Below are 13,000 nucleotides of genomic sequence, written 5' to 3'. Positions count from 1 at the left end.
CCTCCCCCTCTCCCCCTTGTGGCCGCCACCCAGATGGGATCTGGGGGCTGCCGTCACCCCTAGGGAGGGAACCCTAGGTGGGGGCGCAGCCCCTCCCCTTCCCCTATATATACTTGAGGTTTGGGGCTGCCCAACACATGTGATTTGCTCTCCCTGTTGGCGCAGCCCTACCCCTTTCCCTCCTCGTCTCTCGTAGTGCTTGGCGAAGCCCTGCTGGAGTCCCGCGCTCCTCCACCACCACCACGCCGTCGTGCTGCTGCTGGATGGAGTCTTCCCCAACCTCTCCTTCTCCCCTTGCTGGATCAAGGCGTAGGAGACGTCACCGGGCTGTACGTGTGTTGAACACGGAGGTGCCGTCCGTTCGGCACTAGGATCATCGGTGATTTGGATCACGACGAGTACGACTCCATCAACCCCGTTCACTTGAACGCTTCCGCTTAGCGATCTATAAGGGTATGTAGATGCACTCTCCTTCCCCTCGTTGCCAGATCACTCCATAGATTGATCTTGGTGATGCGTACAAAATTTTGAATTTCTGCTACGTTCCTCAACATGTAGACGGGCGGCATCAACGACCTTCTGCATCCCAACGAGACGGTCCTTCACTTGGGCGCACGTATGGCATCATGGTCCTGCACTGCTAGGTGGTCGTCGCAACATGTTAGAGGGTCTTGGACCTTTACATCTGACGACAATAATGAGTATGTTTAGACGACCAATTTTATAGTCACATACGAGGACGACAGAGTATGTGGATGGCGCGGGACTCCCGTCTGTCCGGCGGCATCGATGACCTTCGTCACTCGCCAATCCTCATCTCATGTGCGACGGTCGCCGTTTTGGACCTTTGGTGGTTACTGACACTTGTTGCATCTTGACTACCTACTTCTGTGACATGGCCATCACTTGTGTGGTATCTCCGTGCTACGCATGTAGAAGATGCCATTGCAAATAATGGTGGTGACAACACATGATGACTTTGATTTGATGGCGCTTATCGAGTATCCAGTTTGGAGCTTTGGATGAAAACCCTAGGTCCGACCCAACAGGTTATACCCGGCAATGCAGTGCTTTTGTGCCGTTAACTTGTTGAAGGTAATTCTGGATTTGCTAGACTTTATCTTTAGGGTAAAAGCATAGGATTTGACTTTTAATGGTTGGATCCGGCGACAACGGCGCTTGAGCATCGTTCCCTCCCGAAAGTGTTGTTGTTGAAGAATCTTTTTCGTTGTCTTTGTGATGGCAAAAGGTGATTGGTACGGATGGACATTATTTTAGCTCGTCGTTTGTTGTTTTGATCGCTTCGATTTATTTTCTTTTCTCCTCCATTTAGGTAGTCTGATTTCGTATGACTTTGCTCTTTGCCGGTTGTGATTTTTTTTGTGTCTATGCATTGGATTGGTGACCGTGTGCTTAGTGTGTTTGTATCCCTGATAATGTACATTGACTCAACAAAAATCACCTCTTTTGTTAGAAGAAAAGGCTAGATAGTGCTGGCGTGGTGCTTGTGCTTGAGTTAGTACGTACGGATGAGGGGGGAGCAGCTTGTGTGCCTACATTTGTGAGCGTGAGAGAAGCACTAGTGCCCGACCAGAGATTATGGGCGATTCCATGATTTTGGGCCCAGCCTACTCATCATTGCAAACATTCGGCCCTATCAAACTCTGACTGCCACACTTGACATCCATGTCTTGATCCATTGCCATTTGCTGCTACCGTTCTTGTTCATGATGATGACGCGTCATCTGACCACTAAATTTCCCCTTGATTTCTGCCGTGAAAAGCAGAGCATCCGCAATGGTGGATTCAGTGATACAAGTTGGCTTAGCTCATCCAGTCTTTTAATAAGATGTGTTCAACACAATGATTTTCTTAGCTTAGCCAGTTTGGCTTTCCTCTCAAGCTCAATCAGTACAAGCTAGTGCTAATTAAGCTTCCGTAGAAAGCCGTAGCATTATCTCACTGCCAGCGTGGCTGTATATATATCTTTTTTCTTCCTCCATATCTTGGAACTTGCTGCGGCTTCATCCGGAAGCTGCCGGGCAATTCACACGCAACTTTCTTCCGATGATCCAGTTTTAGGTACAGATAAGCTGTTGCGCGGCCATGTGTGCCCATGTGTATGCTCTGAACTCCAGGCCAATTTGCCCAAGCGAATCCTGTGTTGACCATGCCGGGTGTGGGAATTAAAGGCCAGAAAAGAGACACAGATACCTTGGTTGCCGCATCTGAAAGATTATTTTAATCTTTTCGAAACGGATCGCATCTGAAAGATCGATGCCGCGGCAGGTACGCGCAACACATCAAGAGAGATGGTCCTCCGCCAAAGTCGTTATCGGATTCATAGCTGCCTGGCTCTGAAGCTTTTCTTTCTTTGCTGCTTGCAGGTTTTCTTTAGTCTGTTCCTCGGTTCTAGCCAGAGGCCTGGTGAATACGAACACAACTAACCCTCTTTTGAAACATTAGCACAGAATGGCCTAGATCCAAACAAATCCGGCACCATGCTAGGTATCACGACATTCTGGGCTGGGGCGCCATGCTAAATGGCGCGAGAGTGACCTTCGTCGAAAGTGTCGCGCTATCTAGCATGGCGTCCTAGCCCCCGCGTCATGCAAAGTGGGCCATTTTATGTTTTTTATCCGGTTTATTTTGTGCTAAAGGTTTAAACAAGGGCTAGATTTGTTAATTTCAACATTGGCTTGACAATCAAAGAGCATGTACATAGTGACCGGACGGACCTCAAATTTCGTCGCTGCATCCAAATACCTCATAGTTGATACCTCAAATCCATATAAACCATCAAAAATAAAAATTACATACCATCGGAGGAGATGTCCTACCCTACACTAATCATCATCGGAGGAGATGTCCACAATCTCTCTGCCGGGCTCTGGGTAGATGGCCGCCTACCGCAACTCTGGCTCATCGCTGGACTCAGTAGACGTGAAGATTTTGTCGACCTCCGCCCTCTGTTGGCGGAGGAAGCGCCAGTTGGCCTTCATCGCGGCCTTCAACTTGATGGACTCTAGGGTGGCGGCTTGCTACACCATCTCCTTCGTTTGGGCGACCTTGAACTCTGTCAGGGCTTCCTCCATGGCGAAGCCCGCAGCTGGCTCCGTCTCCTCCTCCGGCCCGCCCCCTCCATGGGTAGGGGTCCTGCTTCGCCTTCGGTTGCTGCTTCGCTTCCTCCCCCTTCTCCGGTTCCGAGGAGTCCGAAGGCAGGCCGACCGCGATTCGGGCTTCGTGCGTAGCCCGAATCTCCTCGAGCAGCTGAAGGCCCGCTCTTGCGTTAGCATAGAGTAGGTGGTCACCTCCTGTTGGGCCATGGCTCTCGACGGACGGCGAGCGGAGAGGGAGGGAAGCGGATCCGGCTCGGGCTTGCGATGCAGAGATGGAGGGAAGTGGTCAAGTGGATGTGGCTAGGGCTGGAAGTCGTCGTCCGGCATAAATAGCCGGACTTTGGCCCTCTGGCGGCTAGCTGGAGCAGCGCCACGCGACATTCACACCCCTTGAAGAAGACACCCCGTCAAAAAGTTTGTATTCCGAGTGATTTCGTATGGGACCCCAACATAAGTCCGACGTGGCAGACGCACCCGGGACTCCTTCATATCTCCCAAGATTCGGGCTAGGTATTAGGGGCGCCCGCCAGCCCAGGTGTTTGAGCCCGGTTTGAGACGTCCAGGTATATAATTTTTTTGACCGGTCCATCCACTCCGGCATTTGAACTTGGTTTGAGATGCCCGACTGTAGATGCTCTATCAATATTTGTAGGAAATGAAAACCTAATGATATCTGTATGCGCATGGCTCCATTGGTCCATTGGTTCCTCATTGAGGTGCCCCTGCATGCGCGTCTATTGTTTGTTTAACGTGAAGAGACGAACGCATCAACACATGTTCCATAGGTAATTGCACGCTTGTACTTGTCGACAATGACATGTTATGCGCTCGCCTGTAAGAAAATCATTCCGGCCGCTCGTATGTCAATTATGTTTTCAAGACAGACCGATCTCCTCACTATTTATATGCCTGTGCGCTTCACGACCGCTGCACCCGAAGCAAAGGGAAAGAGAAGGAAGAATAGTGTGTGCATCGGCCATGGAGAGCTCCTCCTCGTCTCTGTTGTTGCCGAGTTCGTATGCCGGCAACAACAAGAGGGCCAGGGATGCCGACCTTGAGGCGGAGGCGGAGGCCGCCAAGAGGATGCGGCCGGAGGACCTGCTGGACCTGCTCGACGACGACACCGACGCCGCGGCGGCCGGCGACCTGGCCTCCGTCATGCGGAGCCTTGAGGAGGAGATATGCGCCGACGACCTGACGCCGCCGCAGCCAGAGCTAGGGTTCCTGCTCGAGGCCTCGGACGACGAGCTTGGCCTGCCGCCGGCCGCCGGGGCGTCCTCCTCGTCGGACGACGCTGGGGGCTGGGAACCAGAGGAGCCCGCCCGCGTGTTCGGGGAGCAGATATGGAGCTTCGAGGACGAGATTGAGGGCGCCTACGCCTTCGGCGGCGTTGCCTACTCGCCGGAGGCCGCCGTGCCGGCTGCTGCGGCCGCAGCCGAGTGGGGCGACGACGGCTTCGACGCCTGCCTGTTTGGCTTCGGCGACGAGTCCTTCGGGCCGTCCGATCTCGCCGTGCTTCGCCAGGAGACCATGCCCTCCGTTTGATCAGTCATTAGTGAATGGATTAGCCTTTTCTTTTTTACCTTTGGCTAACATTAGCTTTACCCTTTTTTAACCTTTGGGGATGTAAAGTTTCTAGATGCAAGATGAAAACCTGTGGAGAAGAAACCTGGAAAATGTGTTGCTTCGAATGAATCATGTAGAGAGAAAAAAAATCATCCGAAGAAAAAAAAATTCTCTCAATGTTCCAGAAAAAATAGCTTCATATTTATGTTGTTCTTGGAATTTTTCTTTTTATATGAAATGAAAAAAATTAAATAAATCCGCTAAAGTGTCTTTTACTTTGTCGATGAAAATTATGTTAGTATTATGAAAACGAGTGTACGAGCCAAAAGCAGATGCGGATTTGTGGCCGTTGATGAAAATGTTCAAAATGATAGGGTGCCTGCACTTTGGACGTTGACCTAACCTAATGACATGACAAACCTAAATAGTACTGTAATAGTGAGAAAAAAGAAAGATAAAAGCATGTGTGATTCAACTGCCCACTCACACGGATTGGGAAATCACAATCTTCTAGTGTTCCTCATGTTCACTTTATTTAAGAAAAGATAGGCCAATAATTCTCCAGCGTATATTCTAGAAGAGGAGAAAAGATACTTGGATGTGAGTTGGATGGAACGGATAATTTCTACACGTATAAAACAAGAGCATTTGGCAAGATGCATGGAATTTTGTCTACACGTATCCGCCAGTATAATACAGGCAATCTGGAAGTTGTAACAACTACCATCTCATTCATATTCATATTTGCCGTCCTCATAAAGTAATGCAAACACATCGGAGTTGTCACGAAAGTCTTGTGGAAACATGTTGTGTCAAAGTGTCTGGGGACACATTTTCTCTTCCTAAATAAAAAACGCATATAAAACTGATTGAACTAGTTTTTCTTTTTCTTTTTTGAACAATGATTGTATTAGTTTCCTAGTACGAAAAATATCGAGACAGCCAGCCAAGAGATTATGAATCGTATTTCTCGGCGAAGCTAAGCTGTTGCTTGACGGCTAACTTGTCAATGGCACTTGAAAAATGAATTTGCACGACAGCGCGAGATTGACCGTTCATATCTTTTTCTTTCTAGATTCGAGCACTGGGCATGACGTGGTGGCTGTCCTCTCCCTAGCTTGGATCTCTTTCGGGGTTGTCCTTTCCCACGGCAGGTCACCATCTAATCGTGCAATAATGTCGACGATGTTTGCCACAACCGGGTGTACACTGAAGATTGAAGATCTGTGAACTGGGTGTCACCTTGTTGGTTAGTATAGCACGAAGCTGTCTAGCTTACCCAGATTCGAGTCATCGAGTAACCTGTGGTTCTTAGAATTTCTCATATGAATTCAAAATATTATATTGGGGCGGTGGCGGTGGGGATCTCACGAGTTGAAAGTACGGTATTCCTGGAGCAGGGAAGTTTGGGCGGCTGGGATCAGAAATTTGCCCTATCGGGCTCGATCACTGTGGGTAATAGTATTTATAGCTGGACTTGACAAATTCGGTCTCTCAAACATTTGTGGACGGGACCGGATGCGTTTATATGGACAGTGATCGATCACGCCTTAAATTTACTACTCTATATTTAAGTCTCTTGTATTTTAACCCTAGATCTAGACAAAGCATGCAAAAATTCTATTTATTTACTACCCTAACTAATCTTCGTCATCGGAGATATCTACGACGTTGATGCCGGGTGGACGGGTGCGTAGGAGGGCTCTGGCTCCTCCTCCTTGTCCCCATACATGTAGGCGAACATCTCCTCCTCCTCCATCTCCTGCCGACGATGGCGTCTAGCCTCCGCAGCCAACTCCAAGCAGAGGGAGTCGAGGATGGCCTGCTGCTCCGTCTACAGATCCTCGTCCCCAGCGTTCCCCACATCCTCCCCCGGCTCCTCCTCCTCGTCTGTTTCCAATGCATCTGAAGATAGCCCCACGATGATCCGGACTTGCGCCTTACCTAGATCTGCTCAAGTAACTGTAGCTAGCGCTCCGACGTTAGAAATGGGTAGCTCCTCATTCGACATCGTGAGGGCATGTCTACTAGTTGTGGCAGACGGGGAGTGGAATGTGGCGGCGGCAGCGAACGGGAGGAGGAAAATGTGGAGGGTAGCGTTCAGTTCTGGCGGTAGGCTTAAATAGCCGGCCTAGGTACATGTGGCCCGTCGGAGCCGCGCCACGCGCGGCGACATCGGTCCGACTGAGGAGAAGAGCTTCAAACTGCCGGGTTCCGGACTGTTTTCGTCTGGGACTCTAGCGCCAGTCCGACCCGACAGACGCGACCAGGCGCCCCATGTCCATCCCATAGTTTGGCTCGACCTGACGGGTGCGATCAGCCTGGGCATTTAAGACCTGTTTAAGGCGATCGTCTAGTTCACATTTTCATGACCAGTCAGTGACCAAGCCATCCACCCGAATTTATAGGACGGATTTGAAGCGTCTGGCTGTAGATATTCTAAAATACAAAAGCCTGCAATCAAAGCAGCCACGCAACGATGCGGAAGGAGAACCCTCCAGTGCAGTAGCGTCTGAGGGATGGGCAAAAATCCGTATGAGAAACGGAAGTCAGATCTAGCGCTGCGGAATAAATTAGGCCGGCGAACTTTGTGTGTGAGCCACGATTTCGTTCCCGGTGAAAGAAGGGAAAGAGGCAGGCGGGTGGCGACGTGCGAATGATCAAAGCGGCAGCAGCATGATTCTACCACGGGACTGACCCGGTGACGCGGCGCATGTGGATGTCGCCGGTCTTTGCTGGCCGCCGCAGCGTGCCGCCGATGCCGATCCGGTCCACGGCGTTGCCTTCCCCTGGCGATGCACCAAAGGTCGGGCGGCGCCAACCGAGCCGAGAGAACCACGTCAATGGTCGCCCCGCCCGCCTTTTCTCACTCCCTGGGAACACAGCGGACACATATCCTTTTTCTTTTCTTCACATACAGAGAAAGAAGAGAGCGATCGTACGCTCGGCTGATTCCGTTTAATTTTCTTTGTCAAGTGGTCTCAGTTCGTCTAACTTGCGAGTGATGCCGCTGGTGCTCATCATGCATGATGCCATAATCATTCCGCTTGCAACGACAACTCGAGAGGAGGAGGTCACATGCCGGGTGTATCATTTTTTTTCTTTGACCGGTCCGTCCGTCCGGCGTTTGGACTCAGTTTGAAGCGTCCAATTGTAGATGCTCTAATAATATTTGTAAAAATAGAAAATCTAACAATATATATATGCGCATGGCTCCATTGGTCCATTGATTCCTCATTGAGGTGCCCCTGCATGCGTGTGTATTCTCTGTTTAACGTGAAGAGACGAACGCATCAACACATGTTCCGTAGGTAATTGCGCACCTGTACTTGTCGACAAGGACACGTTATGCGCTCGCAGGTAAGAAAACCTGAAATCTTAAAAATGCACGCGCGTTTGTTGGAGAGAACGAGCAGCTGCTTTGTCACTCGCATGCATACATGCATGTATGGTCTGCTAGTGCATGTGACTACTAGCATTAAATGCGGTCAGACTTGTCACATGTGACGAAAAACAGATTCACGTCTATTTATTTCGGATTTTTCAAAATTTTAAGAAGTTATATCTTTCAAATCATGCGTCAGAATTTGGATCCGTTTTCACGGTTGGATTTCTCGTGACGAGATCTTTGAAACTAGATCCCACATGGGTATGTTTCGATGAAATTTTTTTGATGCCAACTTTCGTGCTATATGGTGCAACTAGTCTACTGTCCCGACCAACTACCTAGTAGTCGTTGTGCAACCCTCCCCCTACTCGTGGATGCGTAGTTTTTCACTATTGGCACACCCTACCCCCACCTCCCCTGCAAGGGATATGTGTAACTTAGTCTATTGTTCAAGCCAACTGCCTATTAGTCAATGTGCAACTCCCTATGCTCTCTAATTGTGGACCTGTATTTTCAGTTGGCGGGACCAACAAACAGAGTTGCACATAGTCTACTAGGTAGTTGGCCAGGGGCAATATACGAAGTTGCACATCTCACAGGCAGGGACAGTTGAATGGTAAAAAGGTACATATAAACAGAGTACTAAAGTTGCAAAACTCACTAGGGGGTGGTTTGGGCCATGTGCTAGCAGGAAAACTACACATCCATGGGGTATGAGAGAAAGTTGCAAATCACAGTTAGACAGTTGGCCGTGGCAGTATACGAAGTTGCACATCCACTGTTAGGTTGTTGGCCGATGCAGCAAATAGTGAAGCACATCCACGAGCAGGAAAAAGTTGCAGATCAACTACTATGCAGTTGGCCTGTGTAACAGACGAAGTTGCACATCTCATTGGAACGAGTTAGTTTTGCACCATTATTGAAATCTGCATGTTTACGGTATTGGACAAAAGTTGCACATCCCTGTCAGGTAGTTGCACACCGACGGCTAGGCAGTTGCACAAAACAAGGAGAAAATTGCACAAATTTTTTTCATCAAAACATAGCCATGCGGGATTTAGTTTCGAAGAGCACGCCACGAGGGTTTCAAAAGTGAAAACGGATCTTAATTTCGATGCGCGGTTTGAAAGTTATGATTTTTTTAAAAACTGAAAACACAAATTAAATACGTTCACATCTGTTCACATGGATGTTTTATAATTATTTATCCTCTTCAAATATGTCCGCACATGTTTACTTTTTCTAATATGAGTCAGGAAGACAAAAACTTACCTTTTTCGGCTGGCCACCATGGAGTGCTAGTGGGCAGCCGGCCGCCGGTTAGAGGCGTCCGTAACAAAATCATTCTGGCCGCTCGTATGTCAATTATGTCTGTGAAGCCAGACCGATCTCTAATTATTTAGGGCATCTCCAGCCGTTGGCCCCCCAGGAGGGGCAACAAATCACCCCCTGGGGGCGCACCGGTGCTAAACCGCGCACTGGGGGCGTGATGCCCCCCAGTCGCGGCCCTCACGAGTTTTTAAAATGTTTAAATTCGGCGCAAACACAACGCAAACACGGGCGAGTTCGTTCAAATTTAAACATATTTTACAAAAAAAAAGAAAAAAACTACCGCGGGCTACCCCCGCCGTCTCCCTCGCCGCCCGCCCACGCGGTTCTACATGCCGAGGAAGCTGTAGAACCGCGTGTAGTCACCGCCGTCGTCGTCGTCGTTGTCGTCGCCCCCGCCTACGCCTCCGCCGTCCCTGCTGCATCCCTCCCCCAGTTGGCGCGGCGGGCTGGACGGTCCGAGGGCGTCGTCGTCGTTGCTATCGAGGACGACGATACCGTCCTCGTCCTCGCGCCCACGTTTGCGGGCGGCGATCTCCTCCAGGGCCCGGCGCTGCCGGACCATCTCCTCGAGCAGGTAGTCGTCGCGCGACCACCGCATGGCGTCCTCGTCGAAGAAGCCGTGCCGGGTTATCTTCTCGTACTCCAAGGGGAGGCTGGACTCCACCTTGGGCTCGACGAGGGCGCCGGAGCTGCGGGTACGCGCGCTGACAGGCGTGTCCTGGGGCTCCGGCTTGACGGGGCGGAGGTGGAGGCAGGGAGAGCCGCCGGACGAGGAGGAGGACACCCAGGTCTACATGCGCCTCGGCGTCCAGGAGCTTCCCCGGCGGCGTGAGAAGGACGGGGGAGCGGGGTACTCGAGGCGCGGCGTGTTGCCGCCCTCGATGTACTCGAGGACAGACTCCAACGTGCGCCCGGGCACGCCCCACCACTGACGCCGGCCGGCGGCGTTGAACTTACCGGAGGGCACGGCGCCGTTGGTGGCCTCGAGCTGCTCGTCGTGCCGGCGGCGAAAGTACAGCTCCCGGATTGGGCTGTCGGGGACGTACCGGGGCCCCTTCCTCATCGCACGCGGCAGGGACGAGCGGTTGCGTGCGATCTCCGCACGCCGCGCCGTACCGATGGGTACCGGGGGCACCGGCACGCCGCCGGCGCTGATCCTCCATGCCCCGGGCACCCGCATGTTCGGCGGGACCGGGTACTCGGCCTCGAAAAGGAGGCGAGCCTCGTCCTCGTGCAGATGACGGCGTCTGAATCCGTTCGCCGCCGCGCCACCGCCTGGGAAACGCTCGGCCATGCTTTCTCAACTGGTGACGGCGAGAGGATGAAAGGGGGAGAAATGAGCGCGTCGTCGGTGGATGATCGGGGTGAGTCTCTTCGGCGCGCTTGCAGTCGGCTTTTATAGGCGGAGACGCCGCGTGGTAGGCTTGGCCGGCGCGTTACGCGTGGCAGCCGCCCAGCCTTCACTGCGCCGCCCGTGAGGCATCAATGGAGGCTGACCGGCGCGGCAGCGCGCGGCAGCTTTGCCATTGATTCGTCGCGGAAAACGAGGCGATGAGGAAACGAAGGGGCGAGAAGAGAGTAGAGTCGCTGACGCGGCGGGCCCGCGGCTCTTCGCGCCAAAAACGATTCGCCCGGCGCCCTGAGCGATTTTTTAACGCCGGCGGATAAAAAAACACTTAAAAAGCAACTTCTTGAGGGCGTGGCTGGAGATGCTCTTATATGCCTGCGCGCTCCACGACCGTTGCACCCGAAGCAAAGGGAAAGCGAAGCAAGCGTAGTCTGTGCATCGGCCATGGAGAGCTCCTCCTCGTCTCTGTTGCTGAGTTCGTACGCCGGCAGCAACAAGAGGGCCAGGGGTGCCGACCTTGAAGTTGTCTCGTCCGCTGAGGCGGAAGCCGCCAAGAGGATGAGGCCCGAGGACCTACTGGACCTGCTCGACGACGACACCAACGCCGCGGCGGCCGGCGACCTGGCGTCCGTCATGCGGAGCCTTGAGGAGGAGATATGCGCCGACGACCTGACGCCGCCTCAGCCAGAGCTAGGCTTCCTGCTCGAGGCCTCGGACGACGAGCTCGGCTTGCCGCCGGCGGCCGCGGCGTCCTCCTCGTCGGACGACGCCGAGGGCTGGGAGCCGGAGGTGACCGCCGGCGTGTTCGGGGAGCAGATATGGAGCTTCGAGGACGAGATTGAGGGCGCCTACGCCTTCGGCGGCGTTGCCTACTCGCCGGAGGCCGTAGCACATGGGGTGTGCGGTGGTTCTCCGATCCGAGTTGAACCACCGATCAGTTTCGGGCAGGTCGGCAGCCCAGACGTGCCCACATGGGCCAAGCTTTGATGCGCTTGGCTTCATTTGTTGGATTCTGTCCGCTGTTTTAGCAGTCTGGATATCATTTTGCTCCGACGAGCTCGTAGGTGGGACGCATCAAGCTTGGCCCATGGTTCCACGCGCATATTATTTTGCCCTGATGATGACTTTGCTACTGTTGATATCTTGCGTGAGTTAGAAATCTCTAGAAATTTGTTGCATGACAAAAATATTGATACTAATTCACAAAAAAATATCGTTAATGATGGGTTGGGTAATGATGTGCCCCTCTCTTTAACATGAGATGATGATAGTAGAGATATTGAGGAACCATTTATCCTGGTTCAATCTAAAAAAAAAGAAAAATCAACGCAGGAAAACGGTGGTGGTTTTTATCTCCTAATAAGTCCACTAGACCCGTGACTAGAAGTCAACAGAAGAATGGGGTGGGTAGGGCTGCTATGGAACCTGGCAGACCTACCAGAGCGAGAGATAAACCCGAACGATATAAATGAAAGGTTTTTTTGGAATTGTAGGGGTGTGGGTAAAAAGGGCATGTCCACCTGCCTCATTGACATGATTAATGCCAATGAATTAGACTTTATTGGACTTCAGGAAACTATGAAGAAGTCTTATAATCCTGCCTTTTTTAGACAAATTGACCCGAATCATAAATTTCATTGGGAATGGGATCCTTCTAGGGGGAAATCTGGTGGCATTCTTTGTGTCCTTAATAACGAAAAATTTGATATCCTTATGACCAAGTGTGGTAAATACACCCTACAGTTGAACTTGTTTGATAAGAGCAAAAACTGTAGCTGGGCCTTGATGACTGTATATGGTGCTGCACATGACGAGCAGAAACCTGAGTTCATCGCTGAACTGTCATCCATGTGTCATAGTATTAATATTCCTTATCTAGTCGGGGGAGATTTTAACATCATTCGACATAGTGGGGAGAAAAACAAAAAAAACATCTATGTCCCACTTCTCGGAGGTATTTAACTCTGTTATACACTTGCTTGGGTTGAGAGAGATTTATATGACGGGTGGTTGTTATACCTGGTCCAATAATATCGGAGTAATGGGCCATCGGAGTAATGGGCCACGGGTAGGCCAACCCGAGCCCCATAACCTTTCAAGACATCGGGGCAGGCTGCGCCCCTCAAGACCACAGGGCGAAGAGCCGCCTCCTGGGGAGTCTACGGCAAGGCGGCCGACTGCCCGCTCACGGCCGAGTCCCAGGGGCGACTTCCAGAGAAGCCGGCTTTGGGGAGTCGGCCGGCGACT

General features: G+C 51.7%; 2 protein-coding genes across 2 annotated transcripts; both read left to right on the top strand.

The window, feature by feature from the left end:
• Nucleotides 1–4,023: 4,023 nt before the first annotated feature.
• Nucleotides 4,024–4,960, top strand: LOC125547697. The gene has a single exon (XM_048711499.1). It carries the CDS (start codon nt 4,098–4,100, stop codon nt 4,662–4,664), a length of 567 nt encoding a protein of 188 aa, XP_048567456.1. The 5' UTR covers nt 4,024–4,097; the 3' UTR covers nt 4,665–4,960.
• Nucleotides 4,961–11,121: 6,161 nt separating this feature from the next.
• On the top strand, nt 11,122–11,994 carry LOC125547696. The gene has a single exon (XM_048711498.1). It carries the CDS (start codon nt 11,198–11,200, stop codon nt 11,738–11,740), a length of 543 nt encoding a protein of 180 aa, XP_048567455.1. The 5' UTR covers nt 11,122–11,197; the 3' UTR covers nt 11,741–11,994.
• Nucleotides 11,995–13,000: the final 1,006 nt, after the last annotated feature.

The sequence above is a fragment of the Triticum urartu genome, chromosome 3 (assembly GCF_003073215.2).
Source record: "Triticum urartu cultivar G1812 chromosome 3, Tu2.1, whole genome shotgun sequence".
NCBI classification, from domain to species: domain Eukaryota; kingdom Viridiplantae; phylum Streptophyta; class Magnoliopsida; order Poales; family Poaceae; genus Triticum; species Triticum urartu.
Note: the sequence above shows the minus strand (reverse complement) of the source record. Positions and strands in the feature narration are given on the sequence as shown.

What these genes read in the sequence shown, in the direction of transcription:
- LOC125547696 (XM_048711498.1), top strand. Translation starts at nt 11,198, where the DNA reads ATGGAGAGCTCCTCCTCGTCTCTGTTGCTGAGTTCGTACGCCGGCAGC.
- LOC125547697 (XM_048711499.1), top strand. Translation starts at nt 4,098, where the DNA reads ATGGAGAGCTCCTCCTCGTCTCTGTTGTTGCCGAGTTCGTATGCCGGC.